Raw genomic sequence first — 26,181 nt, 5'->3', positions numbered from 1 at the left:
CTTTTCCACATTTAGGCAACTAAATATTGGAATACTTAATCTTTCCTGTCTTTTATTGTTTGGGTGAGGGTTGGCCTTCACTTTTTTTTTTTTTTTTTAATTCCTTCGTATGAAACGCTCTGGTCCTTATTTTCCAGAATTTTGAATAACTAATACACAAGTCATTTTAGTCAGATGGACTTAATTTTAAATATGCATGGAATTAAAGGCAACTTCATTTGGTAATGGTGGTATAAATTCTCACCAACCTTTTTTAAAGTACATAAAAATGGACTGTTAACTTTGCAGAAGTTGCTTTAACTGTGCTTCTTCTTGATCCTGGATATTGTTATAAAAAGTAACTAGTCATTGAGGTGTCACTTGACAGTTAATTTTTTTTTTAAAAGGAGATTATAAGAGAGAAATTACTGCTGAAATTAGTAAATAGAACAGAGGTGTAATTAAGCATATCTATTTTGGTTTTAAACAAATATATATAATGAGTAAGAATTTGCTTTAACACCGTTAAGCAGAAACGCTTTGAATAAATCATCCCTCCTACATTTCAGTGATTGAAGAACAAGATATTTTTTCTCAAAACTATCACCAGTTTGTGTGCAGTTCAGTATGCGATCATTTTTTTCTGTTTCTTAGCACGGTTGAAACCTGTAATACTCCAATGTAGACACATTGCGTTGGTAGCTAAGTGCACCTGAAACAATGTTTGTGAACAGTGTTCCCAGGGGCCTGGAAAAATTAAAGTGACTTTTTAAATGTGTCTCATTTTTTTGCAGAGAACTGCAGCCTCCCCTGGGACTGGCTGTCTTAAATATTGTGTGGTTCTCACAGTGGCTGCGGGGCAATGTCTGCAGCCATGAAAAAGTTTATACTCCAAAGCAGCTGAATAGTAAAAACATACTTTTTTTTAGTACGTTTATTTTTATTTTTATTTATAAAAATTTATTTTTATTTATATTTATTTTTACTAGTAAAAACATTCGGATTAAAAATCCGAAATAAATGATAATGATGGAATTTCAAAGAAGCTTTTTCCATCCATGTCCAAATGATGCTGGCAGGACACGGGGACATTGGGATGAGAGAATATTTCGTCTTTGTTCTCAAAAATAATTTATGCTCCGAATGAAGATACGTAGTGGATTTGACACAGATTTGCCCTCACCTTCCCCCAAGGAAACATGTTAGGCCTTGAAAATGCTTTCCAGGTAATAAGTATTTTTCCATATGGAATAATATAAAAAAGTTTTTTTTTTATTTTAAGGAAACTTTCAGACTTTAAACGTTGTAGGCCTTGGAAGACACATTTGTCTAAACCTTTCTGTAAAAATTGGAAAAGGAAGAACATTGTTGAAAGAATGTTATTTTTCAACAGTTTACGGAATAATGTTTACAGAAGTAAGAAGAATATGCTGTTACGTGAAGAGAACCTTGTATTATGAAAGCCCAGCCTAGATTGTCTTTCCTTTTATGAAGCCGAGTTAATTAAATGCCATGGAAACACATTTGTATTATATAAATCCCTTCGATACTTGGAAGAGAACAAACATATTTAAGACAAATTTTTGCTTTAAAATTATACCACCCCTCTCACTGATTGCAGATTCATCTGAATTGCTCACAACACAAATGTTTGTAAGAGATTTCGGCTTGCCTAAGTGCTACGTATATTATGGTTTATAAGATATTTCCATTTTAATGAAAACCATACGAATGTATAAAATATAACAAAAGTCTCATTTTTAAAATCTGGACATGGTGCTTTTCAAAAAAGCAAACTTTGTAAATTCTGATCATCTAATGAAGTCTCTGTGGGCCTAATCCCTCTAAACACGTTATACATTTTAGCCCAGTTTTTCTCTACTCTTCTCACTCTTATGTGGGTATCACTTTTTAAAATATTATTTTGAGCCCTTACCGTGTGCTAGGTCTTATACTAAATGCTATAAATACATTCCTTCATTTACTACCTAAAACCACCCTGGGAGGCAAGCCTTAATATCCTCATTTTTAAGGTCAGCTATAGTAGGATTCCCGCCTGTGTATATTTATCTGGAAAGCTTGGTGTTGAGCTATTTTTCACTTATATTTTAATGTGTAGTTTTCTCAGTAACTTTATCCATGCCTAGAATTAACCATAGATGAATGCATAGTTTAGTCTTAGTGCTGCCCTCAGTGTTAAGCTGTAGGTATATTAGAAGAAGCAAGTTCATTTGTAGATGTTTGTGCTTGGCCCTAACCTATTACTGAGACAAATTGTCTTACCTTTAACATCCTGTTCTTAAATGCTTTCTTCTTCTTCTTCTTATTACTATTCCATAAGATTTATTTTTTGCCTTCTCAGCAAAATAATTAAGTGGTTAAAAAGCAAGCTTTTTGGATAAACAACAGGGTCCTACCGTCTAGCACAGGGAACTATGTTCAGTATCCTCTGATAAACCATCATGGAAAAGAATATGAAAAAGAATATGTATATGTATAACTGAGTCACTTTGCTGTATAGCAGAAATCAACACAATGTTGTAAATCGACTATACTTCAATAAAAAAAAAAAAAAATCTGTGCTGAAAACCATGCTTTTCCAGAGCAGTTCCTCAGAGCTATCTGAGAGGCTGTCTTTCAGGCTCTAGTCCTCAGTTTGGCTCAAATTAAACTCTTTTCTACTCCTATTAATAATAAAAAAAAAAAAACCCCACGATCTTTTCACTTCATATTCAAACATTACAACAATGGGCCAGAGAATTGTACAAAGTATTTTAATTTTGTGTAATTCGCTACCACTTCTATAGCTGTTTCAACATCTCTCAAAACATTCTCTAGATCCATCCAATAATGTGAAGAATTGGCACTGGGCTTCATTCATATTCCATCTAGATCACTCTATCCATCCATCTATCTATCTATCAACTATCTATCCATCTATCTATCATCTATCTCTCAACTATCTAATCTATCATCTATCAACTATCTAATCTATCTATCTACCTATGTAAAGGTAATCAGAATTCATACTGTAAAATGTTCCTCAGCCACCAGGTGCAAGGACCACCCCAGTACAGGAATACCTGTGGAATTACAAATGAAGACATGAAAAGAAGGAAAAGCTGGCTGTTCAGCACCACTGGGAACAGTACTTCGTTATGCACGAATCTGCTGCCTTCGTGCTCTCTGAAGGGTTCTGACCAGTTACTCTCCTCTCTCAGTACAACTGCCACAGTCCCTCCTGCACAGAAATGCTTATTTTTTTAAATGCCTTATCTTTAGTGGCCTTTGCCTCTTAACCACAGATATGCTAACAGAGAGCATAAATTGTTTTAATTCACCAGTTATGAATTGCTTTTTCCAGAAACCTCTCCTCCCTATCAACTCACTGATTTGAAATAAATATTTGTGATTCCACCAATAACTTTTCTAAATTTTTATTTTATTGAAGTATAGTTGACTTACAATGTTGCGTTAATTTCCACTCTACAGCAAAGTGACTCAGTTAGGCATATATATACATTCTTTTTCATATTCTTTTCCATGATGGTTTATCCCAGGAGATTGGATATAGTTCCCTGTGCTGTACAGTAGGACCTTGTTGTTGATCCATCCTACATATAATAGTTTGCCTCTGCTAATCCCAAACTCCCACTCCATCCCTCCCCCACCCCTCTCACCCCCCACAACCACAAGTCTGTTCTCCATGTCTGTGACTCTTTCTGTTTCGTAGATAAGTTCATTGTGTCATATTTTAGATTCCACATATAAGTGATATCATATGGTCACCAATGACTTTATAATCATGCCCATATGATGACAACCCATTCTTTGTCTTGATCTAGAACATTGTCTAGAGCTAGGTCTAGGTTCCTGTGTGGGAGTCTAATAATAATCTCATTTGTCTTTTTGTTTTCTTTTTTGTAGTCATATGGAAAGGGAGCCAGAAGGAAAAACAGATTTAAAGGATCCGATGGGAGCACTTCTTCTGACACTACCTCAAATAGTTTCGTTCGTCAGGTAAGGGGGCTCTTAAATTCATGGTTTGGCGAAGTCTATGAAAATGAATTCACTTTTGGTTTTTTTAGAGGTGGTCTTACAGCGTCATCCCTATGATTTATATAGTATTATTGTACTTGCTTTTAGTCGAAGTGAAAGTTGTGCCGTTGAATGTCCTAATTAATATATTTAAATTTTAAGTGAGACCATATGTGTCATAATTACACTCTTTCCCGGCAAGTTGGGGAAAGAGAAACGCAAACTTCATTACAAAGGCTTTCTTCAGAACAGCATGAATGAACCCCAGGAGAAATGATTCCAGGCTTGGGGGGTTTGCGGGGGGGTGGAGGTAGGGAGACAGGCGGTGGGCGTCCGTACCACCAGCGGTAAAGTTGAGATACTGGTCTTCCTCCAGCTGGAGTTTTCTTCTTCCCACCTGGGGCTTGTATTGTAAAAGAGAAGATTGGCTCTGCTCTTGAAACGGTCGAGGCTACGAAGGTCAAATAGAGCACATGGTATCTTGGAGGCATAACTGAAACTGCTTTGGAGACAGAGCCTTGGTCTTAGTTAAGGTGGATTCCTGCCCAGGAGTTTGGAACTGCCCCCTAGGCGGTGTCAGGATCGCTGACTTGGAAACGCTGCCATCCACGGTTACAGAAAGGACTTTCATTCCCAGAGGAAGAGTAGAGGCAGCCAGATCTCTGAGGATAATAGATTACAGGTGAGGCTAAAGTCTCATCAGGTGTAGGTGTCTTCATCTGATGCTTCTGGGTGGAGAGGAAACGGGGGAGGAGCGCGCTGGAGAGAACCTGCTTTCCCGGTTGAAGGACCACCCCTTTCTGGCTAGCAGGCTCGTAAATCATCCCTGGTCTGTGAGCACTGGCTCCTCGAGACGATGGCTGGCCACTGCAAGAGTTGCTCCCTCCCTGCTGGAAAGGAAACCATTTTCCCCACTGCTTTGGGGGTCCTTTCCCCTCGTCTCCCCCCCCCCCCCACCCAATTAGTTAGCAGCAGTTCAGCCCACACGTGTCGACCTGTAGCATCCGTGAGGATCTTGGCCTTGGCTCGTGGCTGCCTCCTTCCACTTTCCCAACACAGACAAACGATGATCCGTCTCCAGCCGTCCATTGCCTCCTCGCAACATCAAGGGCGCCAACGGTAAGTTTGAGTAACTTACAGGAAAAACTTTGGTTGTGGTCTCTGCTCGTTGGGATTGTTTTCGGTTGTGGAAAGGTGGAGAAAGACAGCTGGTTAAGAAGGAGAGGAGCTTTTGTTTGGCTAAGAGACATTTGGAAAGAGAAAGGAAGATGAAGCCGCGTGAGGGCCCACCCTGGAGCTATGTTCTGATGGTGGCAGAGGAGCTGGGAGGGGTGCGAGGGGCACTAAAGGTGTGTGCGTGGGCCTGAGCTTGTCGCGGGCAGAATTCAGGCATCAGGGTCCTGGGTCTGAGTGAAGAGCCTTGAGAAATAGTGACTTAGCTTAGGTGAGCCTCTTAAAGGAAGGTCGCTCAAGGCCTTTCCCATTTCAAACTTCCATATTTATTCTGCCTCTGGGACCGGGAGATTGACCCTGGGGAGTCGTCATGTCAGGACTGAACGCTGGAGTACGTGAAGCAGAAACAAATAAGCTTTTTAGGACACATAGAGACTGCAGCAAAGCCACACAAAATGACAGGCAGCTGGTTGAAACTGCGTGGAAAGAAAAACCGCCATGTTTCAAGTGAGCAAGATATTGTGATAGAAATAAACTAGGGCTCATTGAGCTCTGTAAAAATGTCTTTTAAAGGCAGTCGCCGGGTACCATTTTCCAATTGTCTTGTTGGCTGTGAATTCCCCTGTCCTGGAGTTTTGATAACTTAATCCGGAAGGTTAGGAGGGATTGCTACACTGTGTATGGTAACTGGAATTTGTTTTTCCTCGTCATAATTTCCTTCTGACTTTGTGTTCTTGGTGACGTATGAGATTCTGTGTGTGAAACACAGTTATAAATGATAAAGAGAGCTAGGAAACGGCTTACTATCAATTTAGATATATATTGCCATGTTTTGGCATGTCAGAAGACTGAAAAAAATCTATCTTAAAAGTCTGTCTCCTTGAAATAAAAGGTCCATCTCCTTGAAACAAAAACCCAGCTCGTTGAATCTCAGTATAATGAGGTGCTTGCTGTGGCCTGGATTTGGGGTTCTGATTCTACAGGCGTCACGAACCCTGGAGTGCCAGCTTCTTTCTATCACAGAAGGAAAACCAGAGTCTTTGGCAAGAAGGCTGAGTCAAACACCGTATTTTTCCTTTGGTAATTTAATCTCTATTCTGTTAGAACCACATTCATATTTTGCTACCATTTGAAAAATAAGCAAAAGCCACTATGGCATAGCTAAATATTTAATAGATTATGGTTTCATCAGAGGATCTGCAGAAATGCGGGGTAGGTAGTAACAATAAGTATATGTTAGATTAAATCATTTGAAAGCACTCCTTTTGAACGTTCTTTTATCATCAGTAATTGTTTTGTTAAACAGGTGACATGCATCTGTATATATTACTTGTCTGTGGCTAGGGCATGTGTATAATTGGTATTGGAATGGTGTTTGGTCCATATCACTGGGTTCTGTTTAAAAATATAATTAGATTTTATTTCTGCCCTTGAATTAAAAATACTTTCCATATAATTTTGAAAATCTTAGACTTAACGTTTTCACAAACTGTATATTATTAAGACTTTTTAAACTTGATCCTTTTAGGTGGTCTTAATAATATTGAGATTTAAGTATTTTAGAGGTTGAAAATGTGAACAGTTTACATAAAGAGAAGGAATTTTTATTTTTTTAATAACCAAGAGAGTTTGTTATAGATCGAATTGGGGACTCTTCCCAAATCCATATGTTGAAGCTCTAACCCCCAATGTGACTGTACTTGGAGATAGGGTCTTTAAAGAGGTAGTTAAGGTTAAATGAGGTCATAAGAATGGGGCCCTAATCTTATAGAACCAGTGTCCCTACAAAGAAGAGACACCAAGAATGTGCATGCACAAAAAAATAGGCCATTGAGAGGATAGGGGGGAGAAGATAGCTGGCCCCAAGCCAAGGAGAGAGGTCTCACCAGGAACCAACCCTGCCAGCACCATGGCCTTGGACTTAAGCCTCCAGACTGTGAGAAAATATATTTCTGTTGTTCTGTTACAGCAGCCCTAGTAAACTAATACAGATATGTACACAATTGGGCTTGGAAGTAGGCCAATTTTTTTAACTTTTAAAATATTCTTGGGAATTCCCTGGTGGTCCAGTGGTTAGGACTCCACACTTTAACTGCCAAGGGCCAGGGTTCAGTCCCTGGTTGGGGAACTAAGATCCCACAAGCTGTGTGACATGGTCTAAAATAAAATAAAATAAAATAAACATTCTTATTGATATATAACATATATGCTGAAAAATGCACAAATTATAAAGTGTTCAGTCTGATGAGATTTCACAAAGTAAACACTCCTATATAACCAACCGCCAGGTCAAGAAATAGGTATTACCAGCACCCGAGGTGCCCCCTTTAACCCTTGCCAATCATTACTCCCTCCTTCCTCACTAAAGGTAACCAACCACTATCCCTACTTCTGAGACCATAAATTCACTTGGCCTGTTATGCAGATTTTATAGAAATGGAATCATTTTATGTCTGAATTCTTTCACTCACCCTTACCATTGTTTATATTCATCTATGTTGTATGTTTCAGTAACTGGTTCGTTTTCTTTGCTGGACAGCCTTCCTATGGGTGAACATACCACAACTGATTTATCCCCCTACTGTTGCTAGACATTGAGTTGTTTCCAGTTGGGTTTATTGAGAGCCATGCTGTGACATGCATTCTTGTGTCTACCTGTGGTCTACACATGAATGCAGTTTTTGTTCAATGAATAGAGTGGAACGCTGGGTCGTGTGTTCAAGTCAAGTAAACACTGCAGAACACTTTTCCAAAGTGGTGAACTAGTCTTTACTCCCTCAAGCAGTGGAGAACAGTTTTAGTTGTTTCATAGCTTTGCCCACACTTGGTGTTGTCGATGGTTTTTCATTTCAGTGGTTCTTAGGACAGTGTAGTCATAACTTATTGTGGTATTAATATCCATTTCCCTGATAACTAAGCTACAGTTTACCTGTGGCTGGATCTAGGGAGCATTGTGTGATATATAATATATGTATTTATAAGTGTATATATATTATATAAAATATATAATATGTATGTAAATTTAGACTCTGAAAGATTTTATGATATGAAAGTATTTTATTACTCTCTATGGTAAATAGCCCATTAGTCATTGTAATTTGGCCTATGGCTATTTGTTGGAAAATTATATCATAACTACAGGTTGGAATATGTTGGAACATACTGAATCCATTAGAACATGAGCATGAGTGAAGGCTACAAGTAAAAAGGTAAAAGGCATGGTTTTATTTTTTTCCAAACTTTTGGCTGTGTATTTCTAGCCATCGTGTGTTTGTGTTGCTCTAACTAATTCTTTCAGAGGATTCATTAGTCTTAAGGAAAGATTGCTTACAGATATGTTTCTGCTTTAGGCCCTCAAGCGGGACAACAGCTGCTGTAAAAGAACTTTTGTATTCTAGATCAAGGTTCCATTTTGGTAGTTGACCAGTTCACTGTAAGCTAACCAAGTAACCCATCTTCTGGTTCTTCACATCATCAGTCAGTGGTATTTCAGAGATGGGGATTGAGAGAATGCCTTCCCTCGTGAGCTTAGTTAATTTCCCCCAGGACGTGGTTTCCATACCGGAGCTCAGGGGAGGGGCTGAGTTCTGACCAGCAAGTGATGCGTCACGGCCACGGCCCACGGGGATTGCTGGCTGCGTGCGGCAGATATTCACGCGGCTTCCCATGGATGGGCTGTGGGAAACCAGCTTGCTGTTGGTCCTACTCTCCGTAAGGTTGTTGCGAAGTCACAGCCTAGCTCACCTCGTATATCAGCTACTTCAAAGACAGAACTTATTTTTGGAAACGGCAAGGAGGAGCCTAAATTAGAAAGGAAGTTCATTGTGGTTTATCTGTTTGCTTTTTAAGTCTTGTTCCTTTATGTTGCGCTTAAAATGTCACCTAGATGCAATGTAGGTTCACTACATACTGAACTTAGAATTTCCCTAGTTCTTTTTTATGTGAATTAGGATGTTAGGAGATTTATTTCAAAGGTTTTTCTTCAAGAAGCAGCGTAGTGAAAAGAGCCTGGACGCTGAAGCCAGTCTACCTGCGTCTGGGTTCTGCCTCTGCCGTTTATTTATTAGTTGGCTCTTGGACAAGTGACGTCATCTCTCTGTACAGCACCTGCGAAATAGTGGCCACCTCAAAAGTTGGCCGTAAGGATTACATGAGTTAAAACTTGTAAATTGCTTAGAATGGTACCCGCTACCTAGTTAATACTATTTAAGAGTGTGTTATTCTTACTTATAAATATCATTGCCTATTTAGAACATTAGTTAAAACCTGACTAAGAAGTAGACCATGGCAGAGGAAGTAACAATCATGGTTATTGACTGTTATGGTTATTTGCTGTATCTTCTGTCTGTGGCTTCATTTTACAGATGAGACCATTAAGACACAGAGCAGTAACCTGTCCACAGTCACACAACAGGTAAAGTTGGAGTCAGAATTTGAATCCAGGGGGCTGACTAGATCCTTGCTGTCCTGGGTTATGCTGCACTCCTTTGTAACAAATGCCATGAATAAGTGAAAATCAATTTCACATGTTTAGTTCTTTCAGCTAAGAAAGACTTGGAGAAAGACTCCAACCAGTGTTTTTAGGACAAACACTTACAAAGTTATTCTTTTAACTTCCTTCCTTGTAGGAAGGTGAGGATGTCTTTAGCGCTGACAGTTTTCCCTAGCATCGTGATTTTAAAAAGAAAACATTAAGTATCAGTTCTTTACTTCTTTCACCAGAAGTTGCTCAGATTCCCAGTTGGTGTCACCATTTTAGCAGACTCTGTCGCTGTTATTGGTCCTGAGAAGTAGAGAAGTATAATTGGAAGAGTGTTTATTTTTTCCTTTCTCCCGTGAAAGTCAAAGAAACACAAACTTTTTGGAATTGTGAAAGTCCCTTTTTTCCTTTTTTTTTTTTTTAAATAAACTTGGAAGTGAACTCAAGTCTGCATCACCTGCAGTGTCACACTGGTTGGTTTCGAGGTTTGACTGACGCTGATGTTGGTCCATGAATCTGGGTTAAGTTAGACGTGTATACACAGCACCTGGGTTTAACATCAGACCCCTTTAGAAATGATTTTTTGGTTCATTAGGGCTTGCGCTTTGTAAATAGGCACTTTAATTTTAATTTATTGAGGGGTGGAAAGTGTTAAACATGACTTATAGGCACCGTAATTAGAATTAATGAAGATTCTTTTTCAAATTGTTCATGTCCTAAAAGGTATTTAATACATCAGGCTGTGGTTATCTTGGATTTATTATTAAGATATGAAGATATCCAGGCTGTCTTTGATTGTAGTATAAATTCTTTGTAGTCTTTGGCTCTGTGCTGTGAACGGAGCTATCAATAAGAGAACTTCATTTCTCATAATAATAAACCTGGAAAGGCTACAGTTCTTAAAATCTTTTGCATTTCATGCCCGACATAAATTTCTAGTTGATGAAGATAATTCAGTTTTCATAGAATTTAGCTCTTCCCCCCAACTTCATCCAAAGAAAGGGGAAAAAAATCCCCGAGATTTGTTGTCAGACCTGGAGAAGGAGAGAGACGAGGTGAACTAGATGTTTATTTTCGCACGAGTACCTAAGCAAGTAAATTAATTTACTGGAAGAAAACAGGAGGCTAGGATTAGCAAGGCCCACATGGCATTGAAGGATAGAACATTTGTGCCGTTCTTTTCAGGAGATTGTGCAAGAACTGCTAACTGTATAAATTCTTTGATTCTGCCAAGGTCGGGGAAACTATGTACATCTGCAAAGAAGAGCTGGTCATCAAAGTTTAAAGCAGCTTGTGGGGTGCGGTGAGGGCAATGTTGGTAACTGCTTTTCAGTCCCATTACTCCTCTCTTCTATCCTCCTCTCCTCTTCTCTCTTTTTTCAATTTCTTCATTTTCTTAAAGATGTGTTCTCCCTGGCTACGTGTATGTACCTGGCAGTATTCCTAAGATGAACACCAAATGCTAAGGGGATGACTGCCAGTTTGCTTTATTTCGATGATCCCACAGCCTGGCAGCTTTCATTCAGTGTTCAGGGTACCCCGTGATCTGAGCTCTCTTCTATGCTCTGCTGAGTGTAGCCAGGACTCACCAACTGTCTCCACTGATAATTTTGATAGGTCTCCCAGTGGTACCAGCTGGAGTCCTTTGTGCCGAAAGTTGAGCCTTAGAAATCAACAACTCTTCTTGGACTTTGCAAGCACCATTATTTTGGTGGGGTTCACGGGGAAGAACTTTGCAACTGATCTGGGATTTTGCTCACCAATTTATGTTGCCATTGTCAGGAAGTAATCCTGTCGCGTCTAAGGGCTTCCAGGATACAAATCGGAATGACAAAATGGAATGAACCAAATATTTAACAGAAGGTTGCACGACACTTTTTCAGAACATGGTATTCTAAACACATTCCATTGCTTTCCAGTACCATGTTCTCGGGGCTGCTTTTTTGGACCTTTTCTTCGTTCAGATTGGCTTTAAATACAAATGATTAATCACAGAGACACACAGTCTATTTTTTAGTTTTGTTTTGCAAAAGGCAGATTAAACTGTGATAATGATTACAGACTCCAGGCCTGCATAGACTGATATGTTTAAGGTTGGATAAATCTTTCAGCCCTTAAATACTGGCTTGTTGCCGTGTTAGGCTGTATTCGTCACAAACACAACTATAAATAATAATGCAGTAGATTTATTGCCACTGTGATTTCCTGTAAATGTCTTTCTATCTTATTAGGCATTCATTTAGATTTTGTGAATGGCAGAAACTTTTCTGAGTCCTCTGAAGAACTCTTCTAAAATATATCAGTATAAAAATATCGAGCTCTTCAAAAAGTCCATTCTTTCCATGGTGTAGGCTTTTATGTTACTGAGAATGTTTTACTTTTTTCTTTTAGTTGACATAAGTACTTTACAAAGTATTTTTTAAAAGTTCTATTTTGTACTTCACCATATCATGAGCTTTAACATGTCTTTTTGAACATAATTTTTGTAGGAGAACAAGGGCATGGTTATATACCAACCTTCCTCATTTTCAGATTGTTTTCATGTATTTGGAACACCTACCCTCTAAACTAGTTTTGATTAGGTTTCCTCATTATTAAAATAATTTTGGAGATTGATGCATTTTTTATCTTTGCCTACCTTTTTTCCACTGAGATAAAAAAATATCACTTTACAACCCAGAATCATTTCTGTAGGTGTTTTTAATTTTTAGACTCTCAGATATATTTCAAATTATAATATACTTTCCACTTATGCCCCATTTTCTTCCATTATTATTCATTTTCTGCTTGGCCAATCCATGGGAAGTCCTAGCTAAATTAGCCCCACTAAATTAATTGAAAACGTACAGGTGATCTAATATGGAGTAATTAGTATGGCTAAGAAAATGGGGTTCCATTCAAGAGTGAACTTGCAATAACTTTTCCGAGTCGTGCTGAAGTGAAGGTCAGTTACTTCCCTCCAGGTTAACTGTTCACGTGTCTCAGGTCTTCACAGGCGTCATACCCAAGATAGCAGGCTGATCCAGCCAAGGAATAGTTCTCTCTTTCCTATTCTGTCTCTCATAGATGTAAATATCGTCAGCTTCTCTTTGTTCTCTATTAATTTGTTTCTGGAAATCTTCACGCCTGATGATTATCAGATGCTAAAGAAGTCCTTTTTGAGAGTTTGGCTAATGTCTCAGAAATATTTGCAATAGTTCAATTCAACAAGTATTCCCATCTTATCTCATCATTTTTCCACGTTCATGACCAAGCCTGTGTCTTTACTGCAAAGACCTGAGATGGAGAAAAGGAACGGTTTCTCCCATCCCTGCCCCAGATCTTATCATGATGCTTCCTTTCACCCTCTGCTTATTTATTTATTTTTTTAGAGTTTTTATGAGTGTATTTGTAAAACATTTAGAATAGTGGTTCTCAACTGGGGTCGATTTTGTCCTCCAAGAACATCTGGCAATGTCTGGAGATGTTGCTGGTTGTAACAGCTGGAGGAGGAATGCTACTGGCATTTATCCAGTGGGTGGAGTCCAGGGTTGCTGTTAAACATCCTACAATGCACAGAACAGCCCCCCAGCAAAGAATTACCCAACCCGGCATGTCAACAGTGATGTGGTTGAGAAACCCCGATTTGAAACAATGCTTTGCTCCTGATAAATGTTATATTAGCTAGTGTGACTTTGATGTGTTATGTTAAAGATTCCCTCTCCACTCACAGTGATGATAGACAAGAATAAAAGGGAGAAAGGGGACCAACGTCTCTGTTCTGCATGTACACGACGGGTATAATGATGAGAACTTTTAGGAGGGTTGCAGGTATTCAAGATGGGGTCTTTAAAACGTTTAGCTCAGTGCCTGGCATGTAGTAGGTGCTTGCTAAATGAGAGACTTTAGGACTACCCCACCTTTGTCATTGATCCCAGTGTCACCCTCTGCTTATTTTAGAGTTTGAGGATAAAGGAGGGAAAAAAGAAAACAACAGGTAGATGATCACTGGGGGAGGGAAAAACTTTTATAGAGTCTTCTATTGACTCATAACTGGGAGAAAATATAAAGTTCTTCAGGAAGTCCCTTGCTACCATCTCACCATCTGTGTCATTCCTGTAAAATAGTCCTCGAGTTTTAGAGGCATATCTTGGCTTAGGGCTTTACATCTCCCTTCATATTTCCTTATGTCCTTGATACACGTAGAAAAGTACCAGCTTCCATTCCTTCTTGTACGTGACAGCTGGTGACAGGAGAGCCCAGGGGACAGCTTGACTGTTTGGACTTTCTGACAAGGACACTTGGCCTAGACTCTGCTTTCTCCTCTCCATCCTGAGTGTCTGGGCATTGTGACCTCACCAGTTCTTCTTTCCTAGAAAGTGCTATTTTCTCTGAGCCAGGGGTCCTCTTTTTCATGTAGGTGTGACCTTGAAGTTTACTCCCATTCAGATGTCTCACTCCCATGGAAGGATTTGTCCACTTCTCTTTGGCCCATGTGCTATATCTGAAAACTGGAAAATGGCCAACCGCTTCTTTAAAGCAACCCCCGCCAACCAAAACAAACAAACTTTTCATTTGAAAGAAAAATAACAGAGATGGTGTATTCGTTTGCTAGAGCTGTTGTAACAAAGTACTGCAAACTGGGCAGCTTAAACAACGGAGATTTATTTATTTATTTATTTATTCATTCATTCATTCATTTTTGGCTGCGTTGGGTCTTCGTTGCTGCGCGCGGGCTTCCTCTAGTTGCGGCGAGCGGGGGCTACTCTTCATTGCGGTGCGCGGGCTTCTCACTGCGGTGACTTCTCTTGTTGCGGAGCACGGGCTCTAGGTGCGCGGGCTTCAGTAGTTGCAGCATGCAGGCTCAGTAGTTGTGGCTCATGGGCTTAGTTGCTCCGTGGCATGTGGGATCTTCCCGGACCAGGGTTTGAACCCATGTCCCCTGCATTGGCAGATGGATTCTTTTTTTTTTTTTTTTTTTAATTTTTATTTATTTTATTTTTGGCTGTGTCGGGTCTTCATTTCTGTGCGAGGGCTTTCTCCAGTTGCGGCAAGCGGGGGTCACTCTTCATCGCGGTGCGCGGGCCTCTCACTATCGCGGTCTCTCTTGTTGCGGAGCACAGGCTCCAGATGCGCAGGCTCAGTAGTTGTGGCTCACGGGCCTAGTTGCTCCGCAGCATGTGGGATCTTCCCAGACCAGGGCTCGAACCCGTGTCCCCTGCATCGGCAGGCAGATTCTCAACCACTGCGCCACCAGGGAAGCCCGGCAGACAAATTCTTAACCACTGCACCACTAGGGAAGTCCCAAACAACAGAAATTTATTGTCACCTGTTCTGGAGGCTAAAACTCTGAGATCAAGGTACTGGCAGAGAAGGAAAGATCTGTCCCAGGCCTCTTTCCTTGGCTTGTAGGTGGCTATCTTCATGTTCACATGGTGTTCTCTCTGTTGTGTGTTTGTCTGCAATTCCCCTTCTTATAAGGACACCAGTCGTGTCAGATTAGGGCCCATCCTAATGACCTCATTTTAATTTAGGTACCTCTATAAAGACCCTATATCCAAATAAAGTCATATTCTGAGGTACTGGGGCTTAGGACGTCAGCATATAAATTTGGCAGGGGCGTAATCCAACCCATAACAGGTGGTCACTCTGTTATAATTAGCATCATATATAATTTGTTTCCTTATACCTTAAGTGTTTAACATGATGATAGACTTACACTAAAAAGCACTGACCCCAAAATTAGCAGAAAAACATCTTTTACTAGAGTATTAAAAGAATAGAAAGGTGCATTTCCCTCACTTATGTCAGTGGTCCATATAGAAATGAAACAACTATGTATTTTTGTAATCAGCCCATTAAACTAATATCTCAGTTATGAACCCACTTTAATTTTCTTTATCATATGATCTTTTATTTAGAATATTCAGTTTCTTCAGAGTATAAAATCTCTTCCTAAGGCCTTGATCACTTATACCTAGGGACATGTCAGAGGTTTGTAAAACATTTAAAAGGCTTGAGGCTTTTAAACATTAAACTCATCAGCGTAATCCAGAATCTGGTTCTCACTTTAGCATATGAGTAAAATGCATATGAACTGTTGCACATCTACAGTAAATGTTTTCTTTGCACTCAGCTTCAGGACGGCCATGAGTACACACACATACAGACATTTATGCATATATGTGTGTGTGAGTATGTATTCTGTGGCTTCTAAGTTTTTCTTTTACCCTTTTCCCTCTCATATTTAAAAACAGAGCTGTATTTTAAAATGTAATTTTATGCCTGAATCATATGTGTCAAGATTGGAGCTACTGGTTTAAAATAATTTTTGTACTTGAATTTCTCACAGTGAATTATTGTCCATTGCGTTCTTGCAGTTATGACTTCAAGCTTATAGACGTTTACTAGCAAGAAGAATGAGGAAATAGCATCCTCACTTAATCTTTCTCTCTGACAATTACAAGGAGAGCTGCAGCAAGGAGAAAAACCACATGGTGGGTCAGAATGCCCTGCTATGTGTTAGTTACTTGTGGGGGAAAAAAAAAATCAAAGATCATAGGTTGTCTCTTGCTGATTTATTTGAGGATGCTTACTGGTTCGCCAAGGTGAGGCTTACACAGAAGAACATTACGCTTTTCAAGGTCTTATTTCAAGTGATGTTCCTTTAGGAAGCAGACTGTGTGTAAGGAGTCCGGACTAGAAATCTCTATTAAAGGTTTCACAGTCAAGTGTGTTGTTAGGATCAACGGCTAGACATGTGCATTTTGGAAACAGTTCACAAGGGATTCTAATGGCCACTTATGATTAAGCACTATTACCTGAAAGGGATCAAGGGATCAGAATGTATCATAAAGAGAAAAAGTTAGGTAGCTCGTGGCTACTAGGGAAGTATTAAACCAAGGCACGACTTACTGACTTATGAATGACCATTCCTGAACTTGAAGTATCTACTATAGTAGAGGAACAGAAGAAAGTCCTGTGTGAGCCCTGAGGAAGTGACGTTTTAATCTGAATAGTAAGGAGAGATAGCATCTGAGCATTTATCCCCCCAAATAGTTTTCAATTTAAAATTCCAACTTAAATGTAACAATTTAAAATTGAAATTTTAAATTAATAATTTGAAACCTAAAATGTAAGTGTGCAGTGCGTTTCTGGGATGGTAAGTACCCATGTGCATGGAACCGGGGTGTATGGAGAGATGGATGGGAGATGAAGTTGGGAACAAAGGAGTGATCCTGGGGGGCCGTGGGGTGGTGTGGTGGCTTGAAGCAGGACCTTGTCTTCTTTGAAGAAAGAATTCAGCAAAGAGACAGAGATTGTGAAGCAGATAAAGTGTTTACTGGAAGCAAAGTACGTGTGGAAGAACATACGAGCAGACTTGGAGTGAGTCGAGCCCAATAGGGGTGGCTGAGATTGCTTATATGGGGGCAGTTTTCCGAGTTCCCTTTGGCCAATTATCTCATTCATGCCCATATTTGTTCTGACTCAGATTGGCACATGCATCTTTCAGCCAAGATGGATTCCAGTGCAAGGGTTTCTGGGAGGTTGGCAGGACATATTATGGGCTGACACCCCTTCCTTTCTCTGACCCCTGAGGAACTTTTCTGTGCACGTGTGGTCTGGGAGGTCTCCTTGACCATGAGAATGAGAAAAGTGTGGTCGCCTTATCTTTTACTCAAGCAGGGCTCTGCCCCTGTCATATCTTTATCTCCAAGTGTCAACAAGAGACCGGTTGCAACTACTCAGCCTGGGGCCCAGCTCTCTCCTGCCTCAGGAGGCCACCAGATCCCAGACGCCCCTGTGCCATGATGGGTTGTGATGCAACGTCCTGGGGCGGGGAAAGGTTTGCAAGAATGCACTGATGGGTTGGCTAATTGGAAAAGCAACTGGTGTCAAAGAAACTATTTGAGTAAAGATGATAGTGATCGCTAACGTTTATTGAATGCTGACAATGTGTCAGCCACTCTGATAAGCACTTTATTTCATCATTAGCACAACTCACTGAGGTGGGCACCATTAGTATCCCCATTTAAGAGCTGATGAGTTGAGGCCTACAAAGATTAATAATTTGCTCAAGTTCATACACTTAAAAAGTACATAGTATTTATTATGTCAAATTGGTGTCCTCTTGGGAATGTCTAGGTGTTTGTTGGGCAATGAGAAACTTTAGACAATAGTGATGATTGTCTCAAAATCTGGGAGGAAGTGGCATGGCGGTTCTGGGTCGTTGGGCCAAAGGCAGCGACTGTGACTATTGGCTCTTGGTGTAAGGCATGGGGTCCAGCTACCGAGCCAAGACTCTGCTAGAGCTGGACATAGCAGTGAGTCCCAAGGGCTGAGGTGGCCTCAGGGTCCAGCACCATCAAAGACTCAGGAGGGCCACCTCTTTAGTGCTGAGCACACATGAAGAGAGAGAGGTGTTCACAGTTAGGAAATCTGAGTGGAGGTTATGCAGGTATTTTTTTTTTAATTTTATTGAAGTATAGTTGATTTACAATGTTGTGTTTAACTTCTGCTGCACAGCAAAGTGATTCAGTTATACATCTATACATTCTTTTTCATATTCTTTTCCATTATGGTTTATCACAGGATATTGACTATAGTTCCCTGTGCTATACAGTAGGACCTTGTTGTTTATCCATTCTCTATATAGTAGTTTGCATCTGCTAATCCTAAACTCCCAATCCATCCCTCCCCCACCCCGCTCCCCCTTGGCAACCACAGTCTGTTCTCTATGTCTGTGAGTCTGTTTCTGTCTCATAGGTATGTTGATTTGTGACATACTTTAGATTCCACATATAGGTGATATCATATGGTATTTGTCTTCCTCTGACTTACTTCACTTAGTATGATAATCTCTAGGTCCATCCATGTTGCTGCAAATGGCATGATTTCATTCTTTTTTATGGCTGAGTCATATTCCATTGTATATATGTACCACCTCTTCTTTATCCATTCACCTGTTATGGACAGCTAGGTTGTTTCCATATCTTGGCTACTGTGAACAGTGCTGCTATGAACAAAGGGGTGCATGGATCTTTCGAATTACAGTTTTGTCTGGATATAGGCCCAGGAGTGGGATTGCTGGATCATACGGTAGCTTTATTTTTAGTCTTTTACTCTCCATAGTGGTTGCACCAATTTACATTTCCACCAACAGTGTAGGAGGGTTCCCTTTTCTCCACACCTTCTCCAGCATTTGTTATTTGTAGACTCTTTAATGATGGCCATTGTGACCGGTGTGAGGTGGTACCTCTTTGTTGTTTTGATTTATGCAGGTATTACTAACCGTACCTGTCTTTACATTTTTCTATAGGTTTGAGAAGTTTCAAAATAGCTAGGGGCAAGAGGAAGACGTAGGGTGGGTGGGAGTGGGCAGGGTGTGAGGTCAAGTGAAGGGCAGAAGCTCTTGTGGTGAGAGATGGGGACCCCAGGGTGAGGCTCTGCTGAGAGGGGCTGCTCGGTGAACACCTGCCCCACCGGCGCACGGAGAACGAGCAAAGTCGCACTCTCAGAGGTTGCATAGCCTCTCCGCCTCTGCAGAGAGGTTTCTGGGCTGAAGGACCTGACAGAGCACAGCTAGAGGCAGAGGCTGATGTTTTTCTACCGGCAACCTTATTAGGGTTTTGCATTTTTTTAAATCTGTTAAGAGTTTTCCAGTAGATAAAATAAAACCACATGCCAACACAATATAAATAGGTTTTCCTCTTCATCATCAAGCTGAAGAAGGTTGGAGGAATCATAGCCCCAGACAGCTGCTTCTCTTAATGTCATGTTGTGGCTTTTTCAGTGAATGTGTGCAAACCCTTCTAAACCAGTGTTGCGACGAACAGCCGTTTCCCCTGGAGTAGAAGTAGTTAGCTCGTAGATGTTGAGAATCAGCCATTCTCTCTCTGCCTCAGGCCATGTGTTTGCGGGAGAGCAGTCATTTGAGAAAATTAGGTTGTTTGGTTATGGAGAGACACTGCCCTTTGCCCTATCTAATTACCCTCTTTTGGAAGGAGAATTGCTTAGTGTCTGTTAGACAGCTCTGCATGCTAATGGTCTTTGGGGAGCTGTTTACAATATTCCCATAAAACAGGTCAAAACAGTTTTACTAGCCTTTTCCATAGTTGCTCTCGATTGCAGTTAATAATACAGGAGGCGTCAGCATCCTGAAGATGTGATGGGTCATACAAATAAAATAAACTGTATTTTAATGATTAAAAAAAAAAGAAGATTGCATGTAGCCTGATTTTCAAACACAGTCGTTTCAGGACCACACACCAGTGTTTAGTCCTTTTTATTCAAAGCAGAAAAGCAACTCTGGATTCAAGGTTTGAAGGTATCTACACTTTCTTATGAAATGATGTCTCTGACTAACTTTTGGTTGTTTATGAAAACTACATGGAAAACAGACCAGGTATTGATATATCTGTACTTCCTGACTCTGCTAGACTTTATTTGTGCTAAGTTCTCTTTACTGGCCCTCATTTACCCAAAGCTGCTTGTTCATTCACTGATTCATTTGTTCACCAACGTGTGGCATGTCTTTGCCAGGCACTGGGCCAGACAGAGAATAAAATAACCAGGTTCTTTCCAGTTTTAAGATAAATAAGTCCTAGGGATGTAATGTACAGCACCGTGACTATCATTAACAATACCGTCGTGTATATTTGAAAGCTGCTAACAGTAAGTTTTCAACGTTTTCATCACGAAGAAAACAAAATTGTAACTTCATGTGGTGGTAGATGTTAAGTAGACTTACCGTGGTGATCATTTCACAATATATACGTGCATCGAATCATTATGCGGTACCCCTAAAATGAATCCAATGTGATGCGTCGATTATATCTCAATAAAATAACAAGGTGCTTAGGTTAAAATATTAAAGCATTTTATTAAATGTATTAGTGCTTTCAAGTCCACTGTTAGGAGTTTGGTAATAGAGGTGCTTGCAACATGTGTTGGGTACATGGGGCAGGGGGTGAGGAACTGATGAATTCTATCATGGGAATTGGAGGACGTGTCACAAAGGAGGTCCGGTTTGAGCTGGATGTTGAAAGGTGGGGAGAAACGTTCTAGGGGGAGAAACTGGGAAGGATGCGCTGGGCTGAGAAAGCTCGTCCTGTGTCAAGGCAGAAGAAAGGGCAGAAAAATGGCATGTGTGACTGCTGTGACTGGTGGGTGGGAGATGAGGCCAAACAAGTCTATGGAGGAACCAGCATCCCTGCCCCGTGCGCCCCCTGGAGTACACCTGTGGGTCATCTGGCTTTTCCCGCCAGGACCGCTTCCGTCCCAGAGGAGACGTTTCCGCATCTTTCCAGTACCTTCTTCACATCCATCGGTTCTGCATAAACTGTTCAGAACCTACTCCATCTCAACAAGCACCAAATAAGGGTTTTCTCTCTTAGCTCTCTCTTTACGTGTGGGACATTTTAAAGGGCAAGATGGATATTAACAAATGCCATATGCCTTCTTACTTACCTTCAAACTGATGTTAGGTTGACGGTGGATGTTTACATTTCTGTGGTTTGAAGAGTTGGAGGTTTCTGGGTCAAAATGTGTTTTGTTGTAGATTTCATGTCAAAAATGATCTCTTGAGAAAGTTGTATAATTTAAAAAGCGGGCTCTAAATAGAAGTTGAGCTTATATCCATAAGGTATGACTATATATGTACATATATATGTATACATGTGTACACATTTCCTTCTATGTATGACTTTCGGGATAATATATATAATCTAACATTACTATTAAGGTCATAAGTATTTCTGTTGTAAGTTAGCAGTGATCAATCGTAAAAAATCAAAGCAGTTCATATCTGAATTAATTGATAAGCACATCTCTTTAGGAGTTCCTTTATTTTAATCTCCAAACATAACTCTTCCTGGATATGTGTTTAGGAAATTATGTACACTTTCTTACTTTGAGGATAGTTATTTGTGCACCAGTTCTTTTGCCTGAAGAGGTCTAGTCCCCAGCGGGAAAGAGGAGGGAAAAAGTGTTGAGGGTCCCCAGACCTCTGCAGAGTGGCAGAGAGAAGGAAAGAAATGAACAGAGCTGGGAAGTACTTTGAATTCTCCCAAACTTCTAGATCCCAATGGCTTCCCATTTTCTTTCCCAGTTACTGAGACTAAAACCGGAAAGTTTCTAGAGCCCTGAGGCCAGGCCTCCCCAGTCTCCTGTTACCCCACCCCCATCCTGTTTTTAAAGGGAAATTTGCCTAGAATCCTTCGCTAAGGAAACAATGCAACAGATTGGGGATGGTGGGAGAGGGGATTGCCAGAGCCTGGGGGGCACACCCGGTGTTTTCTTTCTCACTGGCTACTCAACCCTGCAGCTCATCTCAGAAATGCTTGCGTTGACTGTGGAAGTTGACTGTGGAACAGATTAGCCTAAATAACCTTATTATACCAATAATAACTGCAATAGCATAGAATCTCAAGGAAATTCAGGAGTGATAATACTGGGTCATTGGTGGCAGTTTTTTTAAAAAAACTAGCTCCTTTTGTTTGATAAATGTGACCTGTATTAGAAAAAATATGTCCTGTTGTGCATCAGGACATCTACATGTTTACCAGGTGATTCCACTTCAGATACCTGCTATCATCATCCTTGTTTTATGTTTCAAATAAATCATAAAATACAAATATAATATTTATATGTTTATTCTCTTTGAGGCTCTGCTACTCAGTACCTCTGTGACCTGGTAAAGTTACTAGAACTCTCAGGTCCTCTGGGAAGAAGGATAATTATATACAACTGGTAGGGGAAGGCATTCAGCTTGGTCACAAACACATCTGTACTCTGAGGGAAGACAAAACATTCACGAAGTGATTGCAGCTTGAAGCCAGGTGTCATATCAAAGGACCTGAGTGCAAAACTACCTGCTTAGCCAAGCAAATGAGGCTCTTCCCCCAGGTCCCCACCCACCACCTGTTCCAAGCAGTGTTTGTTCTAAGCCCCTTTGGTGTGGAAGTTCTGGGAGAACCATTTGTGACGCCTCCACATCTAAGAAACAATCATGCAGACGTTCCATATTCCCTGGAGCTGGATTTTTTTTTTAATTGTTGTTGTTTGCCTGTTTTTACTTCCTTTGTTAAAGGTGGCTCAGGAGGCTGGTATTCAGGTCGGAGGCACCGCTGCTGATTAAATCAGCTACTAGGAGAGTTTTTAATCAACAGACAATGTGATTTTTTTTCCCCAGAAATTGATTTTGAGCAAAGCATTTTACATCAAAGGGCCTTCATTCAGCAAAAATGTGATTTCTGGGTGATATCTTTGTCTGGATTTGAATCCCCCCTTCTTTTTTTTTTTTTTTTCCCCCTGAAGCTATATTTAGAATCCATCAATCACTTTTCACTGCCATTTTTTTCATTCTCTGCCTCAGGCGCTAAAAGATCCATTTTGTCCGTTCAGTTTTCCCCATTTTACTCAGACATTGAATACAAGCTTCCAGTTCTTTTTATCGACATGCTTTCTTCTTCAGGTGCTGTGTTACCATGGAAGATTGGCCTAGGTGATTTAGTGGAAAATTAGTTGGACCACAGAAATCCAGTTTGAAAAGCAAATGTATTATTTTCCCCAAACGTAAGCACCTGGAGAAGGATTTTTAACTGTGGCGCCTTTACATAGGCCAGTGGTGATGATTTGACCAGGGCTTGGGTTTCCCTGCAAAGACCTGATAAAACCTACTTAATCTGGAGACTTGTTACTTTTCCACAGTCTATTCACAGCCAAGAGATTTTTAAAAACAACGATTTTCTTCTTTTTAGTTCATTCAGAATCCGCATCTTAAGTATACATGATAAATGGTGATTGGGTACCCAGATTAGCCTAAATAACCTTATTATACCAATAATAACTGCAGTAGCATAGAATCTCAAGGAAATTCAGGAGTGATAATGCTGGGTCATTGGTGGCAATTTTTTAAAAAAAACTAGCTCCTTTTGTCGGATAAATGTGACCTGTATTAGAAAAAATATGTCCTGTTGTGCATGAGGACATCTACATGTTTACCAGGTGATTCCACTTCAAATATCTGCCATCATCATCCTTGTTTTATGTTTCAAATAAATCATAAAATACAAATACAAATATAATATTTATATGTTTATAATACTATAATTTACAAATGCAATTTATAAATTATATTTATTATATTGTATTATAAATACAATATAATTGATAAATACAACCTAAATACTTATAAATTATATTATATGATATATTAAATAAATAATACAATATTCAATATTTTTTAAAACCTGATGAAAATATCCATTGTTATCATTCTTGTTTTTTGTTTTTTTTCACTGATGAATCATTTATTCGAACAAGACAAAAATGTCTCCACATTGTTTCCTTTTTTACAGGAAGAGGAACATTTCAAATATATTAGCTTTTCTCTTTTTCAACAGGATTTATTTCAGTCTGTTCCGAGGAACTGCCTTTCATTTTAGGGTTCACGTTTTAGTAACACGTATGCACCCATTACAACCAAAAGAGCACACTTGAATTTTGGATGGTCATTCATTATTATGGTGACCATACCAACCTATGGTAAAAACCCTCTGGCTCTCCCCACCATGTCCCTCTTTTGGAGCCAGCTCTGGCCTTCTCTGTACTAGCCTCTATCCCCAACTTCATTATTATCTCCCCTGGTCAGAAATTTGATGTCTCCATTATCTTTTTCATGAGCTTTGATTACTCTGTGAACTATTGGAATGTCTTGTCTTTCGACTTTAAAAACAACGATTTCAGCAGCTCTAATCGGGTGTTCCAGGGAATTTGCTGGGAACAGAAGGTGACCCTGTGAAAGGCTGGCCCATGCGGTCACTGAGCACCACCACGATGGAACTCTCGCTGCCAGCGAGGACCATCAGGCCTTTCCAGATCACAAGCGCAGAAAACACAATCGTGGCGAAGTTTAAGACCTGGTAATAGAGCTGGCGCTTGTTCATCTTCCTCGGGTCCCCAAAGATGCAGACCCCCCGCCCAATGGCCTTCATCATTCTTGTTTTCTGATTAAATGCAGGTGGTTTTCTCTGAATATAAAATTAATATATGCTCACTTAAAAATAATTCAGAAAAGAAAGATTGCCCGTGATTCCACGACCCAGATCTGTTTACATTTTAAAATAACGTGTGGAGAATTCGTGATAAAAGATATGGTGACAATATTGCCCTCTGAATAAAGTCCTCTGACTGAGTTCAACTTCAGTTTGGAGGACTTTACTCAATCGACTTTAGACTTTTGACCAAATGCTTGTATTTTATAAGGTGGATATTTTATACAAGGTAGTGCAGACTGACTCCTTTATTAGAAAATTTCACTTCTGGGATCACAGCATTTGTTTCCTTGGTCTTCATTTGTACTTATGGACCCGTTCTTCCCCTTTGTTCACATCTCCCCTCCAGTTTCCCTGGGTTAATCTTCGGAAAGATCCTTCTTTCTGGAAGGGACATCGGTTAGAATCCTCTGTGGCAGGAACCTGCACGCAGGACCCAGACCGGCTTAAGCAAAGAAGGAGGTTTGGGGCTCATTGAACTTTCCGGCCCAGGCGTCAGTGACTGGAATGGCACCTGTGTCCTTGGGCGCCTGGTTTCTCGCCATCTCTCGCCTCTGCCCTCCCCGATGTGTGCTTCATGCTCAGCTCTAGGTGGTGGCGAGATGGTGCCCGACAGCATCAGGCTTCCATCCTTCCAAGTTCATGTTCCGTTGCCCCCCATTGACTGTGACTGAGTGACTGTGCAGCCGTGGATGAAGAGCTCTGGCTGTGGTCTCTGATCCACTGATGGGCCGGACCCAAGCTGCGTGCTCACTCGGGAGGCTAAGGAGGGAGGGGGAAAAGTCAACTCCCCATAAGGCACGTGGACTAGGAGGGAGAAAAGTGGCGACTTCCAGGGGAATATCCAAGAGCTGTTACCAGGGGAAGAGTGACCGGGGTTAGGATGGGGGCGAAAAGAGCTGAGGTCCACTTCAGAGGATGAATGAAGCCTTTAGACCTGTGAGCTCTCAGGTTCCTAGGGGGGGCTCAGGAAAACACCATACCCCAGGTGTAGGTGCAAGAAGAAATCATTGGAACCCCTCAAGCCTTCTTCCAACCGTACTATGCTTTCTGCCATCTAGAAGCAAGTGGATTCCTAGTGGGAATGAGTGAGTCTGAGAAAAGATATCTTCCTGGAAATATGTATGTACATTTATGTGTCTAGAAATATGTGTTCATGAGCGTGTGTGCTGCCCCTATAATTTTGAAAGTATCAAATCTTAGTCTTTGTTATAAAACCACTCCAGTTACCTGTGTAAAATTAGAATGTTTCGGTGGCGTATGTGTGCGTTATATATGTGTGTTGAAAAAGCCCATGTGGGAACCAGAGGTCTGGCTAAATCTAATTATTATGGTCTTAATAAAATTTGAGTGGTGCTGATGTGCTCAAGGCAGAGGAGAGAGTTTGGCTGGTTTTAGAAACCAAGAAGTTGTGTTCTTGATTTTTTTTTTTTTTTTTTAGCTTGAATATAGTATTGTCAGGTTTTACCGCAAAAC

The 26,181-nt window shown here is 40.4% G+C and overlaps 1 protein-coding gene and 1 pseudogene across 3 annotated transcripts in view; one reads left to right on the top strand and one right to left on the bottom strand.

Moving 5' to 3' along the window:
* Positions 1-26,181, top strand: part of CACNB2 (calcium voltage-gated channel auxiliary subunit beta 2) — a 400,160-nt gene that overhangs the window by 5,962 nt on the left and 368,017 nt on the right. For all 3 annotated transcript variants that reach the window (XM_057542160.1, XM_057542158.1, XM_057542159.1), the window contains exon 2: positions 3,907-3,999. In XM_057542160.1, the coding sequence (XP_057398143.1) occupies positions 3,907-3,999 (93 nt within the window). The remainder of the gene's footprint in view (positions 1-3,906; positions 4,000-26,181) is intronic.
* Positions 24,128-24,645, bottom strand: LOC102999711 (signal peptidase complex catalytic subunit SEC11C-like; annotated as a pseudogene).

The sequence above is a fragment of the Balaenoptera acutorostrata genome, chromosome 3 (genome assembly GCF_949987535.1).
Source record: "Balaenoptera acutorostrata chromosome 3, mBalAcu1.1, whole genome shotgun sequence".
In the NCBI taxonomy this organism is placed as follows: Eukaryota; Metazoa; Chordata; class Mammalia; order Artiodactyla; family Balaenopteridae; genus Balaenoptera; species Balaenoptera acutorostrata.
The sequence above is the reverse complement of the archived record's forward strand: the minus strand, read 5'-3'. Positions and strand labels throughout refer to the sequence as shown.